Source organism: Electrophorus electricus, chromosome 3, assembly GCF_013358815.1.
Source record: "Electrophorus electricus isolate fEleEle1 chromosome 3, fEleEle1.pri, whole genome shotgun sequence".
Taxonomy (NCBI): domain Eukaryota; kingdom Metazoa; phylum Chordata; class Actinopteri; order Gymnotiformes; family Gymnotidae; genus Electrophorus; species Electrophorus electricus.
Window position 1 is genome coordinate 24,970,199 of NC_049537.1, and position 21,479 is coordinate 24,991,677.

At 37.9% G+C, this 21,479-nt stretch overlaps 1 protein-coding gene across 7 annotated transcripts in view; it reads left to right on the forward strand.

Annotated features, from left to right (window-relative positions):
• LOC113569818 (MAM domain-containing glycosylphosphatidylinositol anchor protein 2-like) overlaps nt 1-21,479 on the forward strand; it is a 155,418-nt gene that overhangs the window by 114,997 nt on the left and 18,942 nt on the right. For all 7 annotated transcript variants that reach the window (XM_035524822.1, XM_035524823.1, XM_035524824.1 and 4 more), the window contains exons 9-10: nt 6,768-7,037; nt 16,604-16,752. In XM_035524822.1, coding sequence (XP_035380715.1) covers nt 6,768-7,037; nt 16,604-16,752 — 419 coding nt within the window. The remainder of the gene's footprint in view (nt 1-6,767; nt 7,038-16,603; nt 16,753-21,479) is intronic.

The window sequence follows — 21,479 nt, forward strand, 5'->3', positions numbered from 1 at the left end:
TAGAGTCCTAAAGAAACTTAAAGCATTAGAGACATTAGAGTCTTAAAAGGTTGCACATCTGGTGATGTGTATGGGTCACAGTTATCAAAGATTTTTCAAACAAGTTATAAAGAGACAGACAATTTTATTTAAAGTTATGCTTATTTTCTGTGTTACCCTGAAAAAAATTAGAGACGTATAAGAAGGGCAGTTTGGATATGGTTTCATTTAAAATACAATGTCCTGAAGCCAAACCAACAAAATTTTGTAAATGCCTATATAGTTGCAGACAGCACTGTGGTGAAACAGTACATCTGTTCTATAACTGTTAAGCTCTCTTCTATCCAACTGTAACATGAAAAGTGATTGTGCTTTATGAGAGGAGAGGCTTTAGAGCATAGACCTAAGGCCATTACGCTCCCTGGGTCACTCATCACCTAGGTAACCACTTCAGTATGTGTTGTGGTGTGATTGCCAGTACAGAGAAGGAAACATGTTAAAAACCAAGATAACAGAAAAAAAAGATTTCACAATGTGTGGCAATATGTTTGTTCAGACTATCAAGAAAATGCAAGTACCATACTTTTAATTGTTGGAAAACTGCAGAAAAGATTAGAGATTAAATATATCATTATGTAGACTATAGTAGTGTTCTCTAACATCATGACAAGCCAACACATCTACATAATAAGGCTACATACATCCTGTTATTACATGTGAACACTTCCTCACCTTCGGCTTCAGTCTGATATAGCCAGGTGATTACTCATATTTCTCCAGGGTTTTCCTTGGCTGAAAATAAAGATAGAGGTGGCACTGTACAAACCAGGGTGTGTGTATGTATGTGTTTTTTGTGGTTGTGTGAGTGTGGGTGTGGTTGTGGGGGTTGTGGGGGTTTAGTTTTATGAAAAATGCCATTATGTAGTGTTAAAGCATGTGCAATTTTAACAATATGACATTCCTTGTTTATGTGGAGGATATAAATGTTGCAGTTATATTTCAATGTGTGCAAATATAGCAAAACAACCACGTCTACATTTTGTTTTAGTTTTAGCATGATAAATGCACATACATTATAGAAAGTTTGCATTGCTTTGCATTTCACAGATTTATATTTTTATGTTTCTTTTAATTTAAGATGTAGAATAGCAAAGGAAACACAATCTACTGATGGGCTAACATCCATGTCCTGAGTGTGCAATTAACAAAGCCTCTGTGAATGTACTGTGCTGATTATGATATAATGCTACAGTGGAGTAATGCTGCCATTGCAATCACTAATGGCAAAGTTGAACTGAGGACAACAATATTTTTATGGATAGTCTGAACACAATAACAGTTGTGTTTGCAATTTTGCAAAGCTGATCATTTGAGAAAGATGTTCAACTTAGAATTCTCAATGCAAGAAAACTTGTCTGTTAAAGTTTAGTTTGACCAATCAGGTATATATATTTTGATGCATATATACATAAATGTCTTTCTTTTTCCATGAGCTCAGCTTGATCAATGCTAAGAGTAGCTTTACTCTTATGTGAATATACTATCATCTCCTCCTGGTGCTTTGGTGTCACTGACAATTCAGATAAATGCAGCCTATACATGAGCTTACTTATTTCTGGGTCATGTTCTTTTATTTATGTATTTGCCTCTTTTGGCTAAGAGAATCCATTAGAGCTCGCTCTGAAGGCATTTTTGAAAATTGAAAGCTCTTAAAATGTATTTTCGATTTTAAGTATTGAGTAAACTTTATAATGGGATCTTTAAAATCTGTCTATTCAGCTTGTACAAACTGCTGTGGTGGGTGAATTCAAATGAAAGTAACTGACTGCTTGTGACATGATCTCTGGAATATGCATTTATTGTCCATAATATCTTCCTGAAATGCTTTTAAAAAGCAAAAACTATCTTACATCTCACAGATTTCTGCTCACATGCATGAAAATTTATGAAAAAGGCCCCTAAAGCACAAACTAAACCCACTGCGCCACATACAGCAATTCTAGGTAAAACATGAAAAGAGAAATTGATACTGAGTAAGAAATGAGCAGAAGATGTGGAGTGCACCTGCACCATGCTTCCACGGTGGGACTTTTCTGTAACGGTGATGTGTGAGCTGCCTTGTTGTCTCTGTTCCTCACCAAGAGCTTTCCCCTTATTAGTGGAGGCCTTTTCAGCCGCTCAGGTTCCCCAGGGCGTGGATCCCCTGCGCCAATCCACTGAGGCCACTTTTTCCGCAGCAGTGTCGCCAGGGCCCAGCGGAAAAGCAGCTGCTTGCCTTTGGTTTCCAGCCACTCTGCAAAGCCGCCTTTAGTTAACTCGATCAAGGGCTGAGATGCAGCTCCCTGAAGCCAAGAGCATTAGAGGCATGAAGAAATGGCTGAAGCGAGTCAACAGCTTTGATGTGTAAAAAAAAAAAAAAAAAAAAACTTTATTCATAGTGGCTCTCGTCTAGTGTCCCAGGCAGACGAGAGGAAAGGGTTCTGCGTCTAGTGAAGCAAACAAAAATCAACTTTCATAAAACATAGATAAAGCCTCAGTATTTGGCCACTGATGTTTTTATGAATCAGGGATTGAGACAAGGTAGGCAAAAGAAAGTCTGGTACTGAAGCATTTCCGTCTGTCAGGACACAGTGTTTGGCTCGTCAGCATGATGCAGTTCAGTTGATTGCAGTGCCTTCTCTGGTTCTCTTCTTTTATGCATGCTGTCTCAGATAAGCCTAATCTTTGAAATAGGAGAAGCTAGGACAAAAAAGTTAGGATTGAACAATTTAAATGGCACTTCAAATATTCAGGTAGTTACAGTGAGTATATACAAGTCTGGTTGCAGAAGGAATTAGCTAATTAACATCATGAGGGCCAAAAAGATTAGGGCTAATGGGTTCAATTTAAAAGTGACATATTCCAACAAGTGAAGTGTATAACCTATTCATTATCCACAGCTTATGCAGATTAGTTATTCAAAACAAAAATTTGGGGGGCGGTTTTTACCCTTAGTCATTCATTGGAAGAGCTCTTAGACAAATACACTTTCTTTTTTTTTGTTGTTGTTGTTTCTTTGTTTGTCCTAATGCCACTGCTTATACTGCTTATAGCCATTTCATGACATGCACATTAGGCATGAACAGATGCAAATGACTCACATAAGAAAGACACTATCCCATGTCATTACCAAACAATGAATGGAATTAAAAGATTCCTCTTATGCATCTATTAAAGTGGGGCCTATTTAATGAGACTTGCAATATGACTTTGGATATGTATGAAATAGTCTTCCTGGATTAGCTCCAGTGGTGTAAATCTGGTCTAAAATTTTAGTAGCCTATTTTCATAGCACAATATTGAACTGATTACTCATGTTGAGAGACTTGAAAAGGTCAGTATATAGGGTCCCCTGTAAACAGTCATTAGGCACTGACAGGATAATTTATATCCTGATCATTTTTATAATTTTGTACCAAAACATACCACAGTTGAATTACATTCATTCAAGATTTCAGATAAACACATAATTTTTGGAATGAAGATAGCAGCATGCACCAAGGGCCCCTCCATGCTGCGACTTAAGTGCTTTGGGTCCTGAGCTGCCTCAGCACTGTGTATTGGAACAACCTCTCCCCTCCCACCACTCAGCAGCAGCAAACCATTAGCATATGCCCAGTAACCTCTAAGCATATTGTGGCTGAGCCACCGATGTTCAATTTGAGTAGGCCAGTAGCAATTACAGACATTGGAAATATGCTTGCTGTCTTGCTTAACACTGAAGTAAGAGAACAGAGATGTTTTTATGGTTTCCTGTGCTCAGCATGTTTTATGCACTGGATGGTCTTTGTAGCTTCCCACAGGTAACAGCTGTTACCATAACAACAAGTCTTATGCACTGTTTTTCTTCCTATATGAGTTAAAACAATTTACTCCTAATTATTTGAATTATTTAGTGATTTGTATTACTTACATTATAAGTATGTATGTTTAAGTAGTGTTTTCTTTTTAGGTATATCTCTTCAGTTTAGCCCTGTATTCTGCCCATCTTTGATTTTATGACCACAGCAGTCTTTTGGGGTTCATGTTAAGCTGTTTTACAGCTTCTTAGGGAGCTATCAACAGAGATAGAATGAAAATTGGTGACGGAAATTCAGTTTTGGACTTCCAATAAATTAATTGCAAAAACACTTCAAGAGAGTCCCAGAAGGATTTTGGAAATTTTAATGATACACTTTATAGTATTTTGGTGTTTTCAACATAAGTCCAGCAGTGCTGCCTAAAATGGCCCATGTGACAGATAACAAGTTACATTCCACTGTATTTTCCACAAAACTGGTAACAGAAGACCATTTCAGTCTCTCAGCATCTCCAGAGCATTATTTGGCATGCTGGCAGCATCTACAGGGTTTCCTGTTTTGCTACCATGAAGTTGATGGTGCAGAGCAGATAGCTGGCTGTTCTTGTTAAAAGCTGCTTCCATTACATAGCTTAAGTAGGATATTTGTCTGTCCACACAATGGAACTGCGTGTACTATAATTTTGTCTGTACCACTCAAGACGCCTACAAACTAAATAAAAACACATGCTCAACCTGCAATTGTTTGAATGGTCAAGCTACATTTGGAATGTTGCAGCACTCCCCATAGTCATAGTTCATTAAGAGGCATCAGGAGGGAAAGAAACGTTCTCCATCATCTTGCTCACCAGTCTACTGCAAATTGTTGTTTTTTTGCATGCTATTTTGCATGATTTTCCAACCTTTAGCAATCTTTAATGAGATGGCAGTAATGTGTTCATCGAGCAGCAAGATGCATGCTCCTTCTCTTTCACATGTGGAGTCTTTCACATGTGGAGTGACTGCATAAAACGTATTCTTTGTGTATGAAATCATACAGGAGGGTAAAAAAGTAGATTCCCTCTCTGATTAATTTGGTTCAGCATTTATCTACTTTTTCCTGACCTCTAGCAGTGCTGAAATGACTCTCTTTCACATTATGTTGAATTGGAGCAATTAATTTCAGGCAATTTAAGACCTGTAGGTCTCTAGCAGTTTCCCACATTGCATTAATCCCTCACTGTGGCTTCTGTTGAAGTCTATCAGATTGGTGAATGAAAGGTGAGTTAATTAGCCTGAGCTGTTTGCATCCAGCTATCGCTTGCATTACTTCAACTGGTGCCACTCAGCAAACAAAAAAATTATCAATCTATAATGTATTGAAGCCTTCTGATCACATTTAGCAGCAGAACAGATTGGATTCCTTTATTTGTTATCCACCTTTGATTAGTTTAGTGTGTATGTGTGTGTGTGTGTGTGTGTGTGTGTGTGTGTGTAAAATAAGATTTTTATCTTTACATCAGTAAAATTTAATATTGCTGAAATTCTGCAAGAATTGATTTAAAAAAAAAAAAAGAAAAGCAATAGCTACACAAATATAAATATATGTCATACAAAACATATGGTCATAAATATAAATACATTTTGGTAGAATGTATACAGTGTATACATGTGCAATTAGTAGAGGGTAAGTGTAAATGCCCTAGTAATTATAAAAATATAAATACAGTTTTAGTGCTGTAGTGCAGTAATTATAAAATATATAGTTTTAGTGCAGTATGTACTATTGCACTAAAACTGAATTTATATTTTTATAATTACAAGGTCATTTATACCAACTCAGTATTGTGTAGGATATATACAGTGGTTAAGATACATACAATATTGTGCAATGTGCAAGAAAATGAATCAGTTCAAATGTCTGTTATAGGGCTCATAAGCTCGGTCATATGTACACCGATAATGGGAATAAGATGTTTTGTCACTCTTGGGCCTATGTGTTGATAGGTCCTTGTTTTCTGGGGCAGGTAGCAGATGTATGAAAAAGTGGGGTGAGAAAGTGAAAGGTGATAGGAATGCAGGTAGGTTATTGGGGGCATTGGTGTGATGGGGGATAGACAGACTGTTAGCAGCTCTGGGGAAGAAACTATTCCTCAGTCTTGTTTGGCAAGTGTAGATGGTTTGGTAGCATTTTTCTGAAGGCAGGGGGACTAACAGGCAGGGTCAAGCGTGGAACAGGCCCCTGATGGCTGAGGGCCTTTTGGTAACAGCATCTCGTGTAGATTTCCTCCAGGTCCAGTAGTTTCACTCTGACAATACTGGGCTGTCTTTTCCACTTGCTGCAGGTCTCTCAGGTCAGCAGCATTGCAACTAGCAACCTATACTGTCACACAGTAGGTAAGTATGCTTTCCACAGTGCTCTGGAAAAAAGTTGACCAGACGTCACTGCAGTAAACTATTTTGTCTCAGCTTCTTTAGAAAATAAAGGTGTTGTTAGACCTCCACAAGATTATATATATGTACAGAACTACACAACACACACACACAAAAACACTTTGCCTTTGATTCAACAAGGTTTCTGAAGCATCATGGAGGTAATGGTCCCACTAAAGAGAATTCGGTCTAAAGGTTTTGTGGGTTTCAAGCCCTTCTTCTAGTATGTAGGTTTGTAATCATGCATGTCTCGCCGTGGCATTATGCTTTATATATGCCACTCCCTGAGTCTGCCATCATGGTGCAGTTGGAAACAGGATTCATCAGACCAGAAAACCTTTTTCACAGCCATCAATAATTTCACTGCAATGTGTCTTATCCCACTGTAAATGCCTTCTGCTGTTTAATGTGCACAGGAGACGAACTCTGTGCAGTCATCTGCCATTAAACTCCATCTTCTCCAGAAATAGATTTTGATCTTAAATATGTTGTGGCCTGTTTTCAAGCAAGATTGAAGCCACACCTCTCTATTGTGCAGATGCACCGGCAGTGGAGCTCGTCTGGTCGGAGGTGCGGCAGGGTCTGAACCGGCCTGTGACCATGAGGTGCCGTGTGATCCGCGCCCACCCCTCTCGGGTGCTGCGTTACGAGTGGCGCCTGGGCTCTCGCCTCCTGCACGCTGGCCACTTTGACACCCGCGACGAGACTGAGTATGTGGTGCGCAGCCTCAACCGTGACGGCTATGGGGAGTACACCTGTGAGATCATCAATGAGGCCGGCGCTGGCCGGTGCACCTTCCTGGTAACTGGTAAGGCTCCTTCTGCAACACTTCACTGAAATGGCAGATCAGCTAGAATATAGATATAAGATTTAAAACTCAATTGTAGAAAAAAAAATCATGATCAATGAAGTCTAAAATATGGTTAATGATAATGATTACATTTTTGCAACCAAAATATCTTTTTGTTATGGATTTCAAATGGAGATGCATCAATGCCAGAACTGGTACTGATAGAGTTAGTATCAACATTGGCCTTGATGCTGGGAATTAAATATTTCTTTAAGTACGCTTGACCTGTTAAAATCTGATCCGTCAATTAATCTTTTTAAAAACTGTTATGATATTTCTGCCTTTTCATGAAAAGATAAAATGATATGGTGGAGCCAAACTTTTCTGTTTGCACAGAGAACCTCAAACTGCTTTACTGTTTTGTTTTGGGGTTTTTTTTGGGGGGGGGGGGGGTGTTTTGTTTTATTTTTTGTTTGTTTGTTTTTTGTCTTTTATGACTTTTTCGATTTTTGGTCCTCAACCAAAATTATTCTGAACATTGAAAATTTCCTGTTATTCTCATTCACAAATAGGTTTGTCAGTTTGTGACCAGGTAACTGAGAGAAAGGAATGGAAAGAAATGCACATATAAATATACTCAAAAAACCCTGAATGAAAAATATTCTCAATAAGATTCATGTCAGTTTACATACACTTTTCTTAATGCCAAAGGACATGTGACATGTGACATGTACCATTTTAGAAAATTAATTATTTAAAAACCCCCATTGGTAATAAGGGGGCATAGTGGGCCAAAAGCATGAGAAGAAGCAGTGCCAGCTGGAGTCCATCATGTCTCCCATACCAGGGCCATATGATATTGCGGTAGGGATAGATGTCTGCAGCGAGTCTCAGCTTGTGGGCATTCAGAGCAATGGCCAAGTCTCAGGGTTGGGCCGCATTTGTCTCCGCAGCCTGGCACTGCTACAGCCTCTTCCCCTCCGGTAGAGTCCAGCTTTGGGGGCTGAAAAGATGGATGTCTCACCGCTGCCTGGCATAAATCAGGGCAACGTGCGCACAAACTGCAGGCAGAGCAAGGGGCAGATCTTGACAGCCTGTGGCTATTTGCTTTCCATCAACAGGCGGAGGGCGAGCAAGCCTTCGCTCAGCAGACCCTGACCCCCCCTGCTTCCCTAACACACAGCCTTCCCTGCCATCTGGACGTGAAGGCAGCTGCCAAAGTTACTGGGGCCTTCACACTCCAGGGAGGACTAGTCTACTCCAACTCCCCATTAGCCTTAAAATCTGGCCCAGTTTGTACTTAGGCTTTCCCAAGAGGAGCCCCCTTCTGTTCTCTATAGGTATAATGGCTTCTGTTTTGTACTCACAGTACGTGAGCTGAAGTAACCAAATCCTTTAAAAAGAAGTACACCACACTTGTAAAAATCTGCCTCAGAAATACTGATCTTGATGTGAAAAAAGTTAATTGCTCAAAAAAGACATATTTGATGTTTAACGAAGTGTTAGCCACATAACCATATTTTAGCCATATTTGTATGTTTGAAATTGCTTTGTTTGAAATTTCATTATTAAAATTGGTTCCAAATTTAATTGGAAAAGTTTCATTCTAAAAGTGCACCGATTAATTACTTCAATCAGCAATTTTTATTTACAATTTACATGATAATCTGTTTGATCAACATTCCCCTCAACTCCAACATTCATATTTTTCTGTACAAGTATACTTCTTCTCCTCTGGGCATGTTACCTGATGCTGAGAACCGCAGATAGTTCAAGATGTGTGATGGTCAGTTTCTTAAAGTAAAATCAGAAGGCACTCTACAGAGTCAATCACCATTGCATGCCAAAGGGCACACTCTTTATAGCCAGATACGAAGGCAGGCCACTCCATAGCAAAGGATAAACTCAGTAGTTTGAGATGCCATGCTGTTTGAACATCTGCAGTTCTGTGTGCAAGGTGACTCCCATTTAAGCCTGGCAGAGTGACTGGGTCTAACATATTCACATAATGTGCATAAAAATTTGCTTTGTTTTTTGTTGCTGCTGTTTTTATTTGTTTTTTGGTTTTGGGTTTTTGGGGGTTTTTGGTGGATTTATTTTTTTTTTAGAATTTAGAATTTAGAATTTAGAAGTGCCTTACACTTACAATTGCAATAGCCAGACAGAGGATGTTTTTGTGAGAAAGGCTCGGAATCTGCCTCATTTCATTTTACAGGGGTGACTGTAATTTGATGGTAGAGTAGTTTTCATTTTAAAGTCAATTATTTGTAATTAGATACATCTACTGCTTGCAGAATCTGATTGGAAGTCAATAAAACACCCAGCAGAGCAGTAGCGTGACATATGCTGAATTTAAAAAGAACCATCAATCTTTTCACTCTATTAAAAAAAGAAACATTACCTGATCAATAATTTGGTTGTTTAGAATAATATTATTTTACAATATAGCATATTTGTTTTGAGATATATAACTTTTTTGTATGCTTTTCTTTGCAATGCCAGACCCTCTATAATTTGTTTAACATGCTTAGAGGAGCATGCTAATCATTTGATTCTGCTTTGCAACCATGCAGACGCTCACTTGGCTGGTGTGCATCTTAGCGAGGAGGGAGTGAGCAGCCCTGTCTTTTTTTTTTTCCAGTGAGAATGTACTCAGTTTTCTAGGGTGGCTTTCAGTCATTCAGGTGATTGAATTGTCTAGTTGAAGCAAGTCAAGACATGTTGACTTGCAGTTCAATTTTGACATTTTGCCACTCAGCCAAGACTTCAACAGTACTCAGTCTAGGGGCCTCGCCAGTTCAACATTCGGTGACAAAATGTCTTCTGCAAGTCCAGTCTCCTAGATTTGCTACTGCCTTCTCTTTTTCTGTCTTCTGCATATGACACTGAGTAGGAATCAGTGCACTGTCAATGCTTTTACCAGGTACCTCATTTTGAGGCAGTTCTACTTTTAATCTTTTTAAATAGCAACCTATTTGATTCTAATTTATCTCTGTAAATATTAAATATGACTCCTGAGATGAATCCTTACCACAAGTTGCATCATTGCAAACCTGAAAGCAGTTTAAGATTGCCATGTGTCTTTAATTCTAAGTTTTGCTTATCTCTCATAAATATTCCATGTGAGCAAAGTCATTTTCATTCAGAAAGAATGAACTAGTTAGTCAACAAGTTAATAACACAATAGCCTTAACAGAGCCATTGAGCTCCTCATTGCATTCTAAAAAATAAGGTAATGAACATTGTTTACACCCACCACAGAAATCATAGCAAAGAATACACATGCCCATGCCCCATCTGGGTTCTGTTATGCTTTAATTGAGGAACAATGCTGAATAATGATGTTTGTTTTCAAACCAACAGAGCCAAACACACCAAATGTCGTTCACACATACACTGAGTTGTAGGTGCACAGCAACTTTTACTCGATGAATTGATCTCTCACTGGTATAACTTCAGAATTGGGCCAAACCCCAACTAAAGCTGGATGGGACAATAACAGTATCAAGCACTTATTTGATATTGCAGATATTGTGAGATGTGTAGGCTAAAAGCTATGATATATGAATGACAATTAAGAATTATAGTGAAAAGAGACCTGATGGAAGAGGTGGAAGGCATGATCCTTGATAAGGGATTCTGGAAATTGGTGTCTGGACTTGGTTTGGCAGGTATGACACTAAAAATGTAAATAAATATAAATATAAAAATATACACCCTATTCATCTCTTTCTTAATTAACTTTTTAAAAAATGCTTACATTTAAATAAATGCACAAATCAGGTAAGATGGTGGAGAGAAAATGTTTTAGGTTTTACATGCTAGGGAGCTCTATGGGAATTTAAAAATCTAAATGAAATGTAACAGTGTATTGCAATTATAAGGTAGCTCTTGAAATTTCTTCTTAAATAAATGGCAGACATGTGGGAGGCTAGACGAGTAGGATTTGTGTCAGAGATGCAGAATTTTAACCTTGTAGTAGGAATGAAACACAAATGATATAGCCCACAGATCCATGTTAAAGATTTCATTTGATACCCCTAGCCTTTCAGTGTTTTGTGTGACCCCATAAGCAGAATTCTGCTTATTTATATTGCAATCGGTTAATAGACCAAAGAGGCCATCACAGAAGACAATAAAAAGAAAATTGAGTACAATTATTGAAACTACAAGAAAAGCTCAAGTATGACAAAGACAAAAACATGACTTTTTTTCTTATTTGTAAAAAGAAATCATTTAAAATTATGCACAGGGATCTGCAAAGATGAATGCCTTGTCTCCTTGTTAATGAAGCAGATAACTGAAAAGCACACACATCATCCTGGAAATAATGAAATCCAGCACAAAATACTCTTTGTTTAGAATTAGGATTGTTCAATGCAGATATAAGCAATATACTTTTTCTAGCATCAGAGAAGAAGAATAAAAGCCAGGGTCCAGTACCTCGGCAAAGAACATCTTACCAACACTTGAGAGGATAAGTATATTCAAATCCTTCTGAAATTCCAGCCATCTAGATGTTACAGTAATATGAATGAGATACAGGGTCATCAGGGTCTTGATGAATTGTTTGCTCTCTCTTGACAAGTGAGATTCAGTGGACTTCAAAACAACAACAGAGTTATCACTGTTGGACAATGCTTCATTTCACAAATTTGTCGATCTCGTGGATCTGCTATATTCCGCCTAGAGTCTAATGTTGCAGCAAACGGAGCCAATGTGGCCCTAATAGCAATTGTGAGGTAAATAGTAGTAGACATAAGTGATGATACCAATATTTTACTTTAAGATTTTATGTTTATAAGAAGGGAAGCCACAGAGGTTGCCTGGATTCCAGAGCAGACTTACTGGCATGTGAGTGTACATAACAAAATAAAAAAGGAATTTCTCTGGTTTTACAGATGTTCTGCCACCTGTCTATTTTCTGTTCACAAGCTTAATCAGAAGTTCAATTCCGGCTTTCAACAGTGTAAAGTGCAAATTATATGACAAACTCTCTATGAAACTATATGAAATTCACTCTCTATTTCCCTGCCTGTCTATAAATTTTCCTTAATTGGGGAATAGTATTACTTCAGTTCAACAACTGAATCTACATCAGCTGGATTGCTTCACAGAACTTAATTGGTATTGCTAAATCTAGATCTGTGCTATCTGTGCTCAGGGAAAGTTAATGTAATCCTGGTTACCGTTACTGGATATTGTCTGATATGCACAGATTCAACGCAAATATGTAATTCCATGGTTTTTCATGTCAACTGAGGTGTAGAGATTTGTGGGTCATGTGCCTAAATACTTTGTTCACTTTGAATGTAATAGTTAATGTTAGCTATTTGTGTGTTGGTCTGTGGTCTCACAGGCAAAATACTTGCCTATGTTTTAAAACGGTTCTCTCTGTGTAATGTTAGTTTAACAAGATGCTGGGGTGTCAAACAGCTTCCAAAACATAACAATGATGTTTGAAATTCCAATTAAAGGTTTTTGGCAAAATCAGGACTGTTTATTACATTTGAATCCACATCTAAAATAAAAAAAAAGAACAGGTCAAAATGCATAACATTATATTAATACTTGTAGGAAATCCCCTGCATGATGTTCTTTATTTGATTCATCCTCATAGCAACAAAAATAAAATTATGGCATTTAACTCTGTGGTGTACAGTTTTGGCACGTCCACAAAAGTTTTCCAATTTTCCTCCATTTCACAGAAATGCACATATTTCACAAGAAATGGCTGATTTCATGGTCTGTGATGCAGATTATCTTTTACTCATCTCATATGTACAAAATTCTTAAAACTAGTGAACTGAAACAAATGCTATCCTTGATCTGGACTATCGGTATGCTCAGTTTCTTGATCTAGACCATCAGTATGCTCAGAGTAATTTAAACACGCAGAGTAATTTAAATGTTTGAATTTGCAGTTTGAATTTATTCTCATATCTCCCAAAGATGCAGAACTCTTTCTGTTATTTTCAATTACTATGAGCATTTTGATAAAGCAAGTTATCTGTTCACTTATCAACTAAAACATAATGCTGCATATTGTACAGTATTACAAATTAAAGATTCATTTTATAATCTATCACATTTATTGCATATCAATTTAATTTGCAAAATCAGTTTATTCCTCTCTCTGTAAGTCATAATTTTCAGCCAACACAGCTGTGCTGGCTCGATTTCTTAATACAGACAGGTCTACAGCATCGGAGATTGATCCTCTTCTGAGACTAGATTACGTAATTTAGGAAATTATATCAACACAGTAAAGACTAGTCTGGTCTAGCTAGTCTGGGTTTCTCCCAGAATATTATAAAACATTTAATAGTAAGCTTACTTCATTACTCTTCTCTGTACCTGATTATTCTTTTGAACATTTTTGACTTCCATCGAACCTCTAGGACAAGCTTTAATTTGTTTAAGATATAAAGAGGGGCCTTTGTTTGGGCCTTTGTGTTCAATGCTCAGGCAAGTCTCCTGGAAACGGTTCCTGCAGATATCAAATGATATGGGATGGTAATCATTTTTAAATTTACAAAAAGTTTTTTTTTTTTTTTATGAAATCTCTACGAAAAGACAAAGGTGTTGCTTTTGGAAAAAGTGTTCACCAGAATACAGCAGAGCTATCTTTTTGCTTAAGTAATTTGGTTTTCAGTGCAAGTTTAGTTCCTGGATCCAGCTCCTGTATTCTGCTCCTCTCCTATGCTGTTCTTCTTGTGTGCACACTAATGATCTCCAATTTAAATACTTCCCATTGGCAACTGGCTTTCATTACTGCCTCTTCTTTTTACTAATGCAGTAGAACTGTTGTCTATAACTCTTAGCTCTTCTGCTATCAATTCGAAAAGAAATGCAACCTAAGATCTCATTATAAACTCATGCTGCTACTGTTATTCTATATGTCTAATCCTGCAGTACACCTTCCTTCCATATTGACATTCTGGTAATTTTAGATTATTCCAAATTATGAATAATCTAGTTATGTTAAATTAAAATAAACTAAAATGAAAATTAGTTTTCAAATAACGCAGCACAGCAGTTTTATTATACAGATTGATGTCTGGATGCACATTTTTTGGTGTGAATGTTTGTTTACTTGCATTCAGAATTTCCTCCCTGAATACCTTTAAGAATACCTTTATTTATTAAATGTTTCCCCCTTCCTGTGAATCCCTATAATGTTGCTTATTTAATTACTAATTAGTACTAATGTTGACAAATTTATTTTTCATATTAAATCCCCAGAAACAACACAATGCAAATTAATAGGGCAAATAAATTTCTTGCATTTTTCCTTCCCTTCCTAAGCATTTTTATTTGCCTTATTTTGCTCCACACTCAGCCTTTGCTTACTGTTATACTAACAATCAAGGCCAGTGGTAGCTCAGTTGTTAAGGTAGTTGACTTGTAATTGGTAGGGTTCCGGGTCTAGCCCCACCGCTGCCAAGTTGGATAAAAGCATTAGGTAAATGTCTATGTGCTTAATGTCTGAAAAAGGAATAGTATTGGTTTCTTCTGTGTCTTGCATATGGACAGTGTATTTGCTTATTAATTTGTCATGCAAATGCAGTTAGCCTTTGCCCCACCCCCTTTTGTTAAGAAAACCTGTTTGCTGAGATTAATGTGACTTGTAGAGATAAGTCAATGAATAAACCAATACTATAGCAGGTTTTCCGTCCACCAAGTTTTTGCAAATTTTGAAAATGTGCAAAACAAACAAAAAACAAAACAAAAAAAAAACTGGATGGAAAAAGCCCAGAACTTAAAAAACACCCAAATATCACAAAAAGATTTTTTTACGCTAGGATGAGGTGGAAGAGTCAGAGTATCATTAAAGCCAAAATGTGAAAAAGGGATGGAAAAGGGTTTTTTGAATAAACAATGATGTATCAAGCCATAAGACCGAGTTAAAATCTATCCATATTGCTTGTTTTGATGGTGCCCCTAATCACGGTAGCCTAAATTATCTTATGTTTCTTCGCATAACCATATAGGATGGAAACATGACTTAATTCCTTTTTTTTCTGCCAAAATTTCATAAATGCACATTACATTGTGCAACATATTGATGGAAACCCATCTTATATTTGCCTGGTTTTCACATGCTTTCCTCACAAATTCTTTCTAAGGTCTATCTACCAATGATCAAACCATCTGAAATTATAAGTGGAGGATATGTGTCATAATTATGCATGTATTATCAGTCCTGTGTTTGCTTGGTTGGTTGGTTTTTTCTATTCAAAACTCCAGGGTTTTTGATGTGTTTACTTTTTCTAAGGTTGAAAATAGCCAACACCCTTTTACCATGTCTTCAAGTCATAGTCTGCCGTGATGTTAATAGCCTGATATTATAGGATTTACATATATTTCAGCATGACTTAAACGTATTTATGTGGAAACCTGCTAATCTTCTGTGGGCTCCTAAGTATCTTAAGGATGAGGTGCTTTTAAAAAAAACTGAAGAAAGTTCATTTCTATCTTCAAGGTTTTGTTATTGAAACTTTTTTTACCTAACTGGTGTGATCCTCTTCTGGATTAAGTATATTTTTTGTTTGTGCATCTGTGTGTGTATACAGAAATGTATTGGAACATGGCAGAGGAATAATGTTTATTATTAATCAGGAAATCCAATAAGTATATTTACAAAGTTAATAAACAGTTAAGTTCTTTGGTCCAAAGTTGGGTAGATTCTTTTGTCAGTATAATTTCTGGCCACCACCTTGTAATTTCCCATCAATGTTCTGTGCAGAATAAACAGAACGTCCAGCTACAGAATATAGATAGATCGTTCCACACCACCCTAATAAATATGGAGTGGTGCCATTTGACAGCTTTGCACCACTTTATGAAGTACAACAATCTCTGTTCAGCAATCTTCAGCATGTTGGTCATCTCTGTTTAATGTCTCCTTTTGCACTCTTTCTCTTTCACTCTCACTCTCACTCTCATTCTCTTTCTCTTTGTTGTCTGTGTCGCCTGTGGTGTGCACTGGCAGGCTCCTCATCGGATCGAGATGGCCATCGTCTCAGCCTGTAGGGCTAAATCTGCAGATCATTAAAAAGTGTCTGTACCCGCACGGCCTCTTAATAAGTCATGGGTGACATAAACACCAGTGGCAGGTTTATGAGGCTGCTTGTGGAGATCAGCAACTTCTCATCCCTCCACATCAATGATCGTTCTCCCTTCTCTCATAGATCTGTGGTGTCATCAGCACCAGCCATGCACCCAATAACTCTCTGGATGCCCTGTGTAGCTGACCCACTGGAATATTCTGGAAATAAAATCAGATACAGTGTGAGATGCTTGATGCTGCTGAGTCCTCCAAAGCTTATGTTTGAGATTTTATGATGTAGGGTTATTTGGCTAAGGGCCCACTTTCATATCAGCTCATAAGCATCTAAAGCTCTTTTTAAGAACCTATTCTATTCTATCCTATTCTACTGCTTGTGTGTGATAGTGGGATTCATAATTTTTAGATGATGTATAACTAGAATGTATGTTAACTCAAATTAACATACACTATTGTTACCTCTCAGGGCAAAGTCAAGTGGGGAGACAATGACATGTCAGTTTTCTTTCAACAGGGAAAGCTTATGCACCAGAGTTTTACTATGACACCTACAGTCCACTATGGCAGAATCGCCCGCGGGTTTATGGCTACAAGCTGCAGTGGACTCAGATGAACCCAGATGCAGTAGACCGCATCATGGCTTACCGCCTCGGCATCCGGCAGGTAAGCTGCATCAATATCTTGCCTGTTTAAAGGCAGTTTTTGTCCCTCACATTAAATCAAGATGCACTTATTCTCTGTTTGAGATTACCACAGAAAGATGACTGTCTCCTCTGAAAATACAAATATTGTTTGCTTGAGGACTGTAGCTTAATTTTTCTGGTGTCTTGCGTTGATTGACAACTAAAATAGTTGATGGAACTTTCCTGTTTTTGTTTATTTGCTCGTTTCATGTTTGCCTACTTTGAAAATATGTCAAACTTTATTTATCCTTGAGCAAGCCCATCCAGAACCTCAGTGGAACCCAGTATTCAAAAGCAAAAGGTCTATCAGGAGCAGCAGTTCAGTGAAATGCATTCTCAATGTTAGTCTACATTTCCTCTATAATGACTTTAGCTGTTATAGCAGAGTAAGGCTGAATGTAGCTGTAATTACTCGTTCTGGTTCCTCTTTCTGCCTTTTTCTCTTTTTTTCTCTTTCTCCATCCCTCTCCATCTTCTCTCTCCTCTTTTTAGGCACAATGATAAGCTCATGACAGTGAATGACAGCAAAGTAATGAGTATTAACCTATCCCTCCATTTCATCTCTCTCTTGCCACTTCTTAGTTGACACTGGAGAGAAGAAACAGAGAAAGATTTCAGTATATATATACCTTTAAAAGGTGATTTTATGTTATAAAACTAGTTTTTCTATACATAAATCCATACAATTTTGCTAAAGGAAATAATCTGATTTATGCAAATTATGCATTTGTATCACACTGAATTTCAGTAGTGACGTTTTAGATCTTGTAACTCATTACACATTGCTGGTCTTGGATCCCCTCAGATACCTAAAGTTCTACTTCTTTTTGCACTTTGAGAACAATATTTTCACAATGTAAAAGCAAATGTCATAATCTATCATTTAGCCTAAGTGCACAAAAGGCAAATAATAACACTTTTAAATGTTTGAATAGGAAGCATTAATTCTAGATAAGGAAGAGAGTTAATCGTCTAGACAGTATTATACCTTAGACAGAGGGGGAAATATGGATGTAATTCATATTTGGACTGTAATTAAGAACCAATCAGATTGACAGTAATTTTATTTATTTTTGAATATACTAAATATCCAGGATATTATATTAGTGTTTTTATGTCAGAAGTAACTTGTTTCATGCTAATAGCTTTGCTGTTTTCTCCCTAAAAGGCAGTATGACATTTCTTATGGATGTTAGTAATCAAAAGTTAGAGCTTTGTGTTCACTTGGCAGTAATAATGAGAGAGTATTGCATGAAATATATTCTTGAACCTGTCTAGTGCAACAAAAAGAATTCTGTAGTGTGAAATGGAGAAGTGCAGTGAAGGCTCAACAGTCAAACGAAGGAGGAAGCAGGGAGCAATGAGGCAAACTCTCAAAGCAGCAGACATCAAAACTGCGATATTGCAGCATGCTGATCGTGGGCCAGATCCCTGAAAGAATTCCTGTAATATCGAGTGCACTGGAGCAGTGTTGGATAGAGTACATAATAACACAAAAGGGCTCACAAATTAGAAGCATCTGCCTTCAGCATTTGAGTAAGACCTTGGTGCCTGTGTTTGTATGCTCTTCTGCACACAATCAGCTTCTCCTGGGATCCTAGTGCAAGGCAGTTGAGACTGGGCCTATATTCCATCTAAGTTCTCTGAATCAATGTTCGCTACAATGATGCGGACAGTAGAGAACACCAAGCTCTTGTGTGCTCTTCATGACTTAAATTAAGGCCTTTGTTTCTTCCATGTTTTGTCTATTTAGAGAAAATGAATATTGGCCATTTTTAAAAAGTGTGATCAGTGTTATAAACTATACCCACTGGTGAGCTGAAATGATTAAACAAGAATGAAAATGGAGGCCTGCTGGAGTATAAGGAGGCTTTGTGTAAATAAATAAATGTCTCCAAGCTGCAGATGGCCCATGCATCAGCACAGCAACCAGGAGCCTTGCATGTGGAGGGATGCGCTGCTATTTATAGACCAGAGCAGCCTGTTCCTCACAGTTCGCCCAGAATCATTATCATTTTGCCCTGACTACAGCTTTTGAATTAATACTGAAGGTTGCTGGGCTTTGGAGCTCCATAATGGATGGTTTTCTGTTATCAGTAGAGGCCATTTTGGAGAGGAAGGCTTGAATGGAAAATGTAGGCTCAGTTGAAAGGCTTGAGCACAGCCCCCGCAAAAGCAAGACTTACCTTCGATATAACATGTACCCCTGGCAAGGTTCACACCTTCGTTTTGCTTTTCCTTTTCCCTCTCCTCCTGGGTATATTGGCCACGCCCATTCATTCTTCCCCTTACCTCTGCCTCCATACTTGGTACTCATGCGATTGATCTGTCAATTATGGATCAGTGTTGGACGGTTCCAGAGAGCATGATCGATACCAACCAGGCTAATTACGCAGAGCCAATTCAGTTCAGTCTCTTCTATGGCTGCAAAGGCAACTTTGATTAGTACTCAGTCTTGCCTGGCACACTGGCACTGTCTTTGATCAGTTTTCAATGGTTCTGAGTTCTTATAAAGTTCATGTGAACCACCTCATCAGAAAATAGGATGATAGTCCAGGAAAAACAGAATCACAGATCATTATTAACACAAAAGACAGTTACAAGGATGACTAACCTGTCCATACAAGATGAAAATAAGCTTATATAAATTGCACTAGGTCTAATTACATTTAAATATCACACTGGTTATGCATGACCAACATTTGCAGGATAACTTATAGAGTGTATTCGAAAACCATTCCAATATGACATGAACTAGACAATTTTACTTAATTTAAATTTGATGGTTTATTGTTTTCGCACCATCTGCTGCCAACTGCTGTGCACACACCTAAAGACTCTGATCTAATTAATTCTCATTCCAGTCAGAGAGGCATCACTGGGTGCATGTGGCATGTGAAGATAAAGGCAGTCACTGAATTATGTAGGTGATTACCAATAACAAAACACTTTTTACCTGTGAACCCAGTTCAACAGGGTATTATCTTGTATGCCTTTGCATTTTTACTCCATTTAAAAGTCTAATTGCATAAGCTTACTCTGTATTACCACAAATTGTCTACTTCAAAGTGACTGTTCATTCAGTGCTGATGTTACAGAAGTGTGAAGAGAAAAAATAATACATTACATAATTTTATCTGGGGGGTTTTTTTGCACCACCCTGTGTAACATTTAACATACACACACACATATATATATATATGTGTGTGTGTAAACATACACACACACACTGCCTGGCCAAAAAAAAGGTCACACACTCTAATATTTCGTTGGACAGCCTTTAGATTCAATTACGGCAGGCATTCCCTGGCATTCCCTGGCATTCCCTGCCCATTGTTTCCACAAGCTTCTGCAATGTCACAACATTTATTTCTGTCCAGAGATGCATTAATTTTTCCCCAAGATCTTGTATTGATCATGGGAGATTTGGATCACTGCGCAAAGTCTTCTCCAGCACATCCCAAAGATTCTGGTCTGGACTCTGTGGTGGCCAATCCATGTGTGAAAATGTCTCATGCTCCCTGAACCACTATTTCACAATTTGAGCCCGATGAATCCTGGCATTGTCATCTTGGAATATACCCGTGCCATCAGGGAAGAAAAAATCCATTGATGGAATAATGTGGTCGTTCAGTATATTCAGGTAGTCAGCTGGCCTCATTCTTTGGGCACATAACGTTGCTAAACCTAGACCTGTCTGCAGCAACCCCAGATCATAGCACTGCCCCCACAGGCTTGTACAGTAGGCATTAGGCATAATGGGTGCATCACTTCCACCACCTCTCTTCTTACCCTGATGCGCCCATCACTCTGGAACAGAGTAAATCTGGACTCATCAGACCACATGACCTTCTTCCATTGCTCCAGAGTCCAACCTTTATGCTCCCTAGCAAATTGAAGCCATTTTTGCCCGGTAGCCTCACTAACAAGTGGTTTTCTTAAGGCTACACAGCTGTTTAGTCCGAATCCCTCGAGTTCCCTTCGCATGGTGTATGTGAAAATACTCTTACTTTTACTATAAAACATATCCCTGAGTTCTACTGTTGATTTTCTATTATTTGATTTCACTACACGTTTAAGTGATTGCCTATCACGATCATTCAAGATTTTTTTCTGACCACATTCCTTCCTCAAAGATGATATTTCCCCACTGTCCTTCCACTTTTTAATAATGTGTTTGACAGTTCTTAACCCAATTTTAGTAGTTTCAGCAATCTCCTTAGATGTTTTCTCTGCTTGATGTATACCAATAATTTGACCATTCTAAAATAGATTAACATCTTTTCCAAGACCACAGGATGTGTCTTTCGACATGGTTGTTTAGAAAATGAGAAGCTATTCACTGCATCAGTTAGGGTTAAATAACTTGTTGCCAGCTGAAACATAATCACCCATTCAGTAATTATCCAATGGGAGGCACTTACTTATTTGCTTAGTTAAATCCAGGTGGTGACCTTTTTTTTTTTTTGGCCAGGCAGTGTATTTACATGTAGCACATCTAGAGCGGCTGCAGGCTACAGTACCACAGCCATTATTTGAATGATCATTTATCTCACTCTTGATTAAATTATTAAGACAGCTGATAAGGGTGGAGCTTGTGTTCTTTGGAGAAAATACCTTTTTTTATAGGCAGAACAGCTCTGACATCACTCCACATTTACAGTATACTATCCAATCCACTATTAATTATATTAATCATGCCATTTC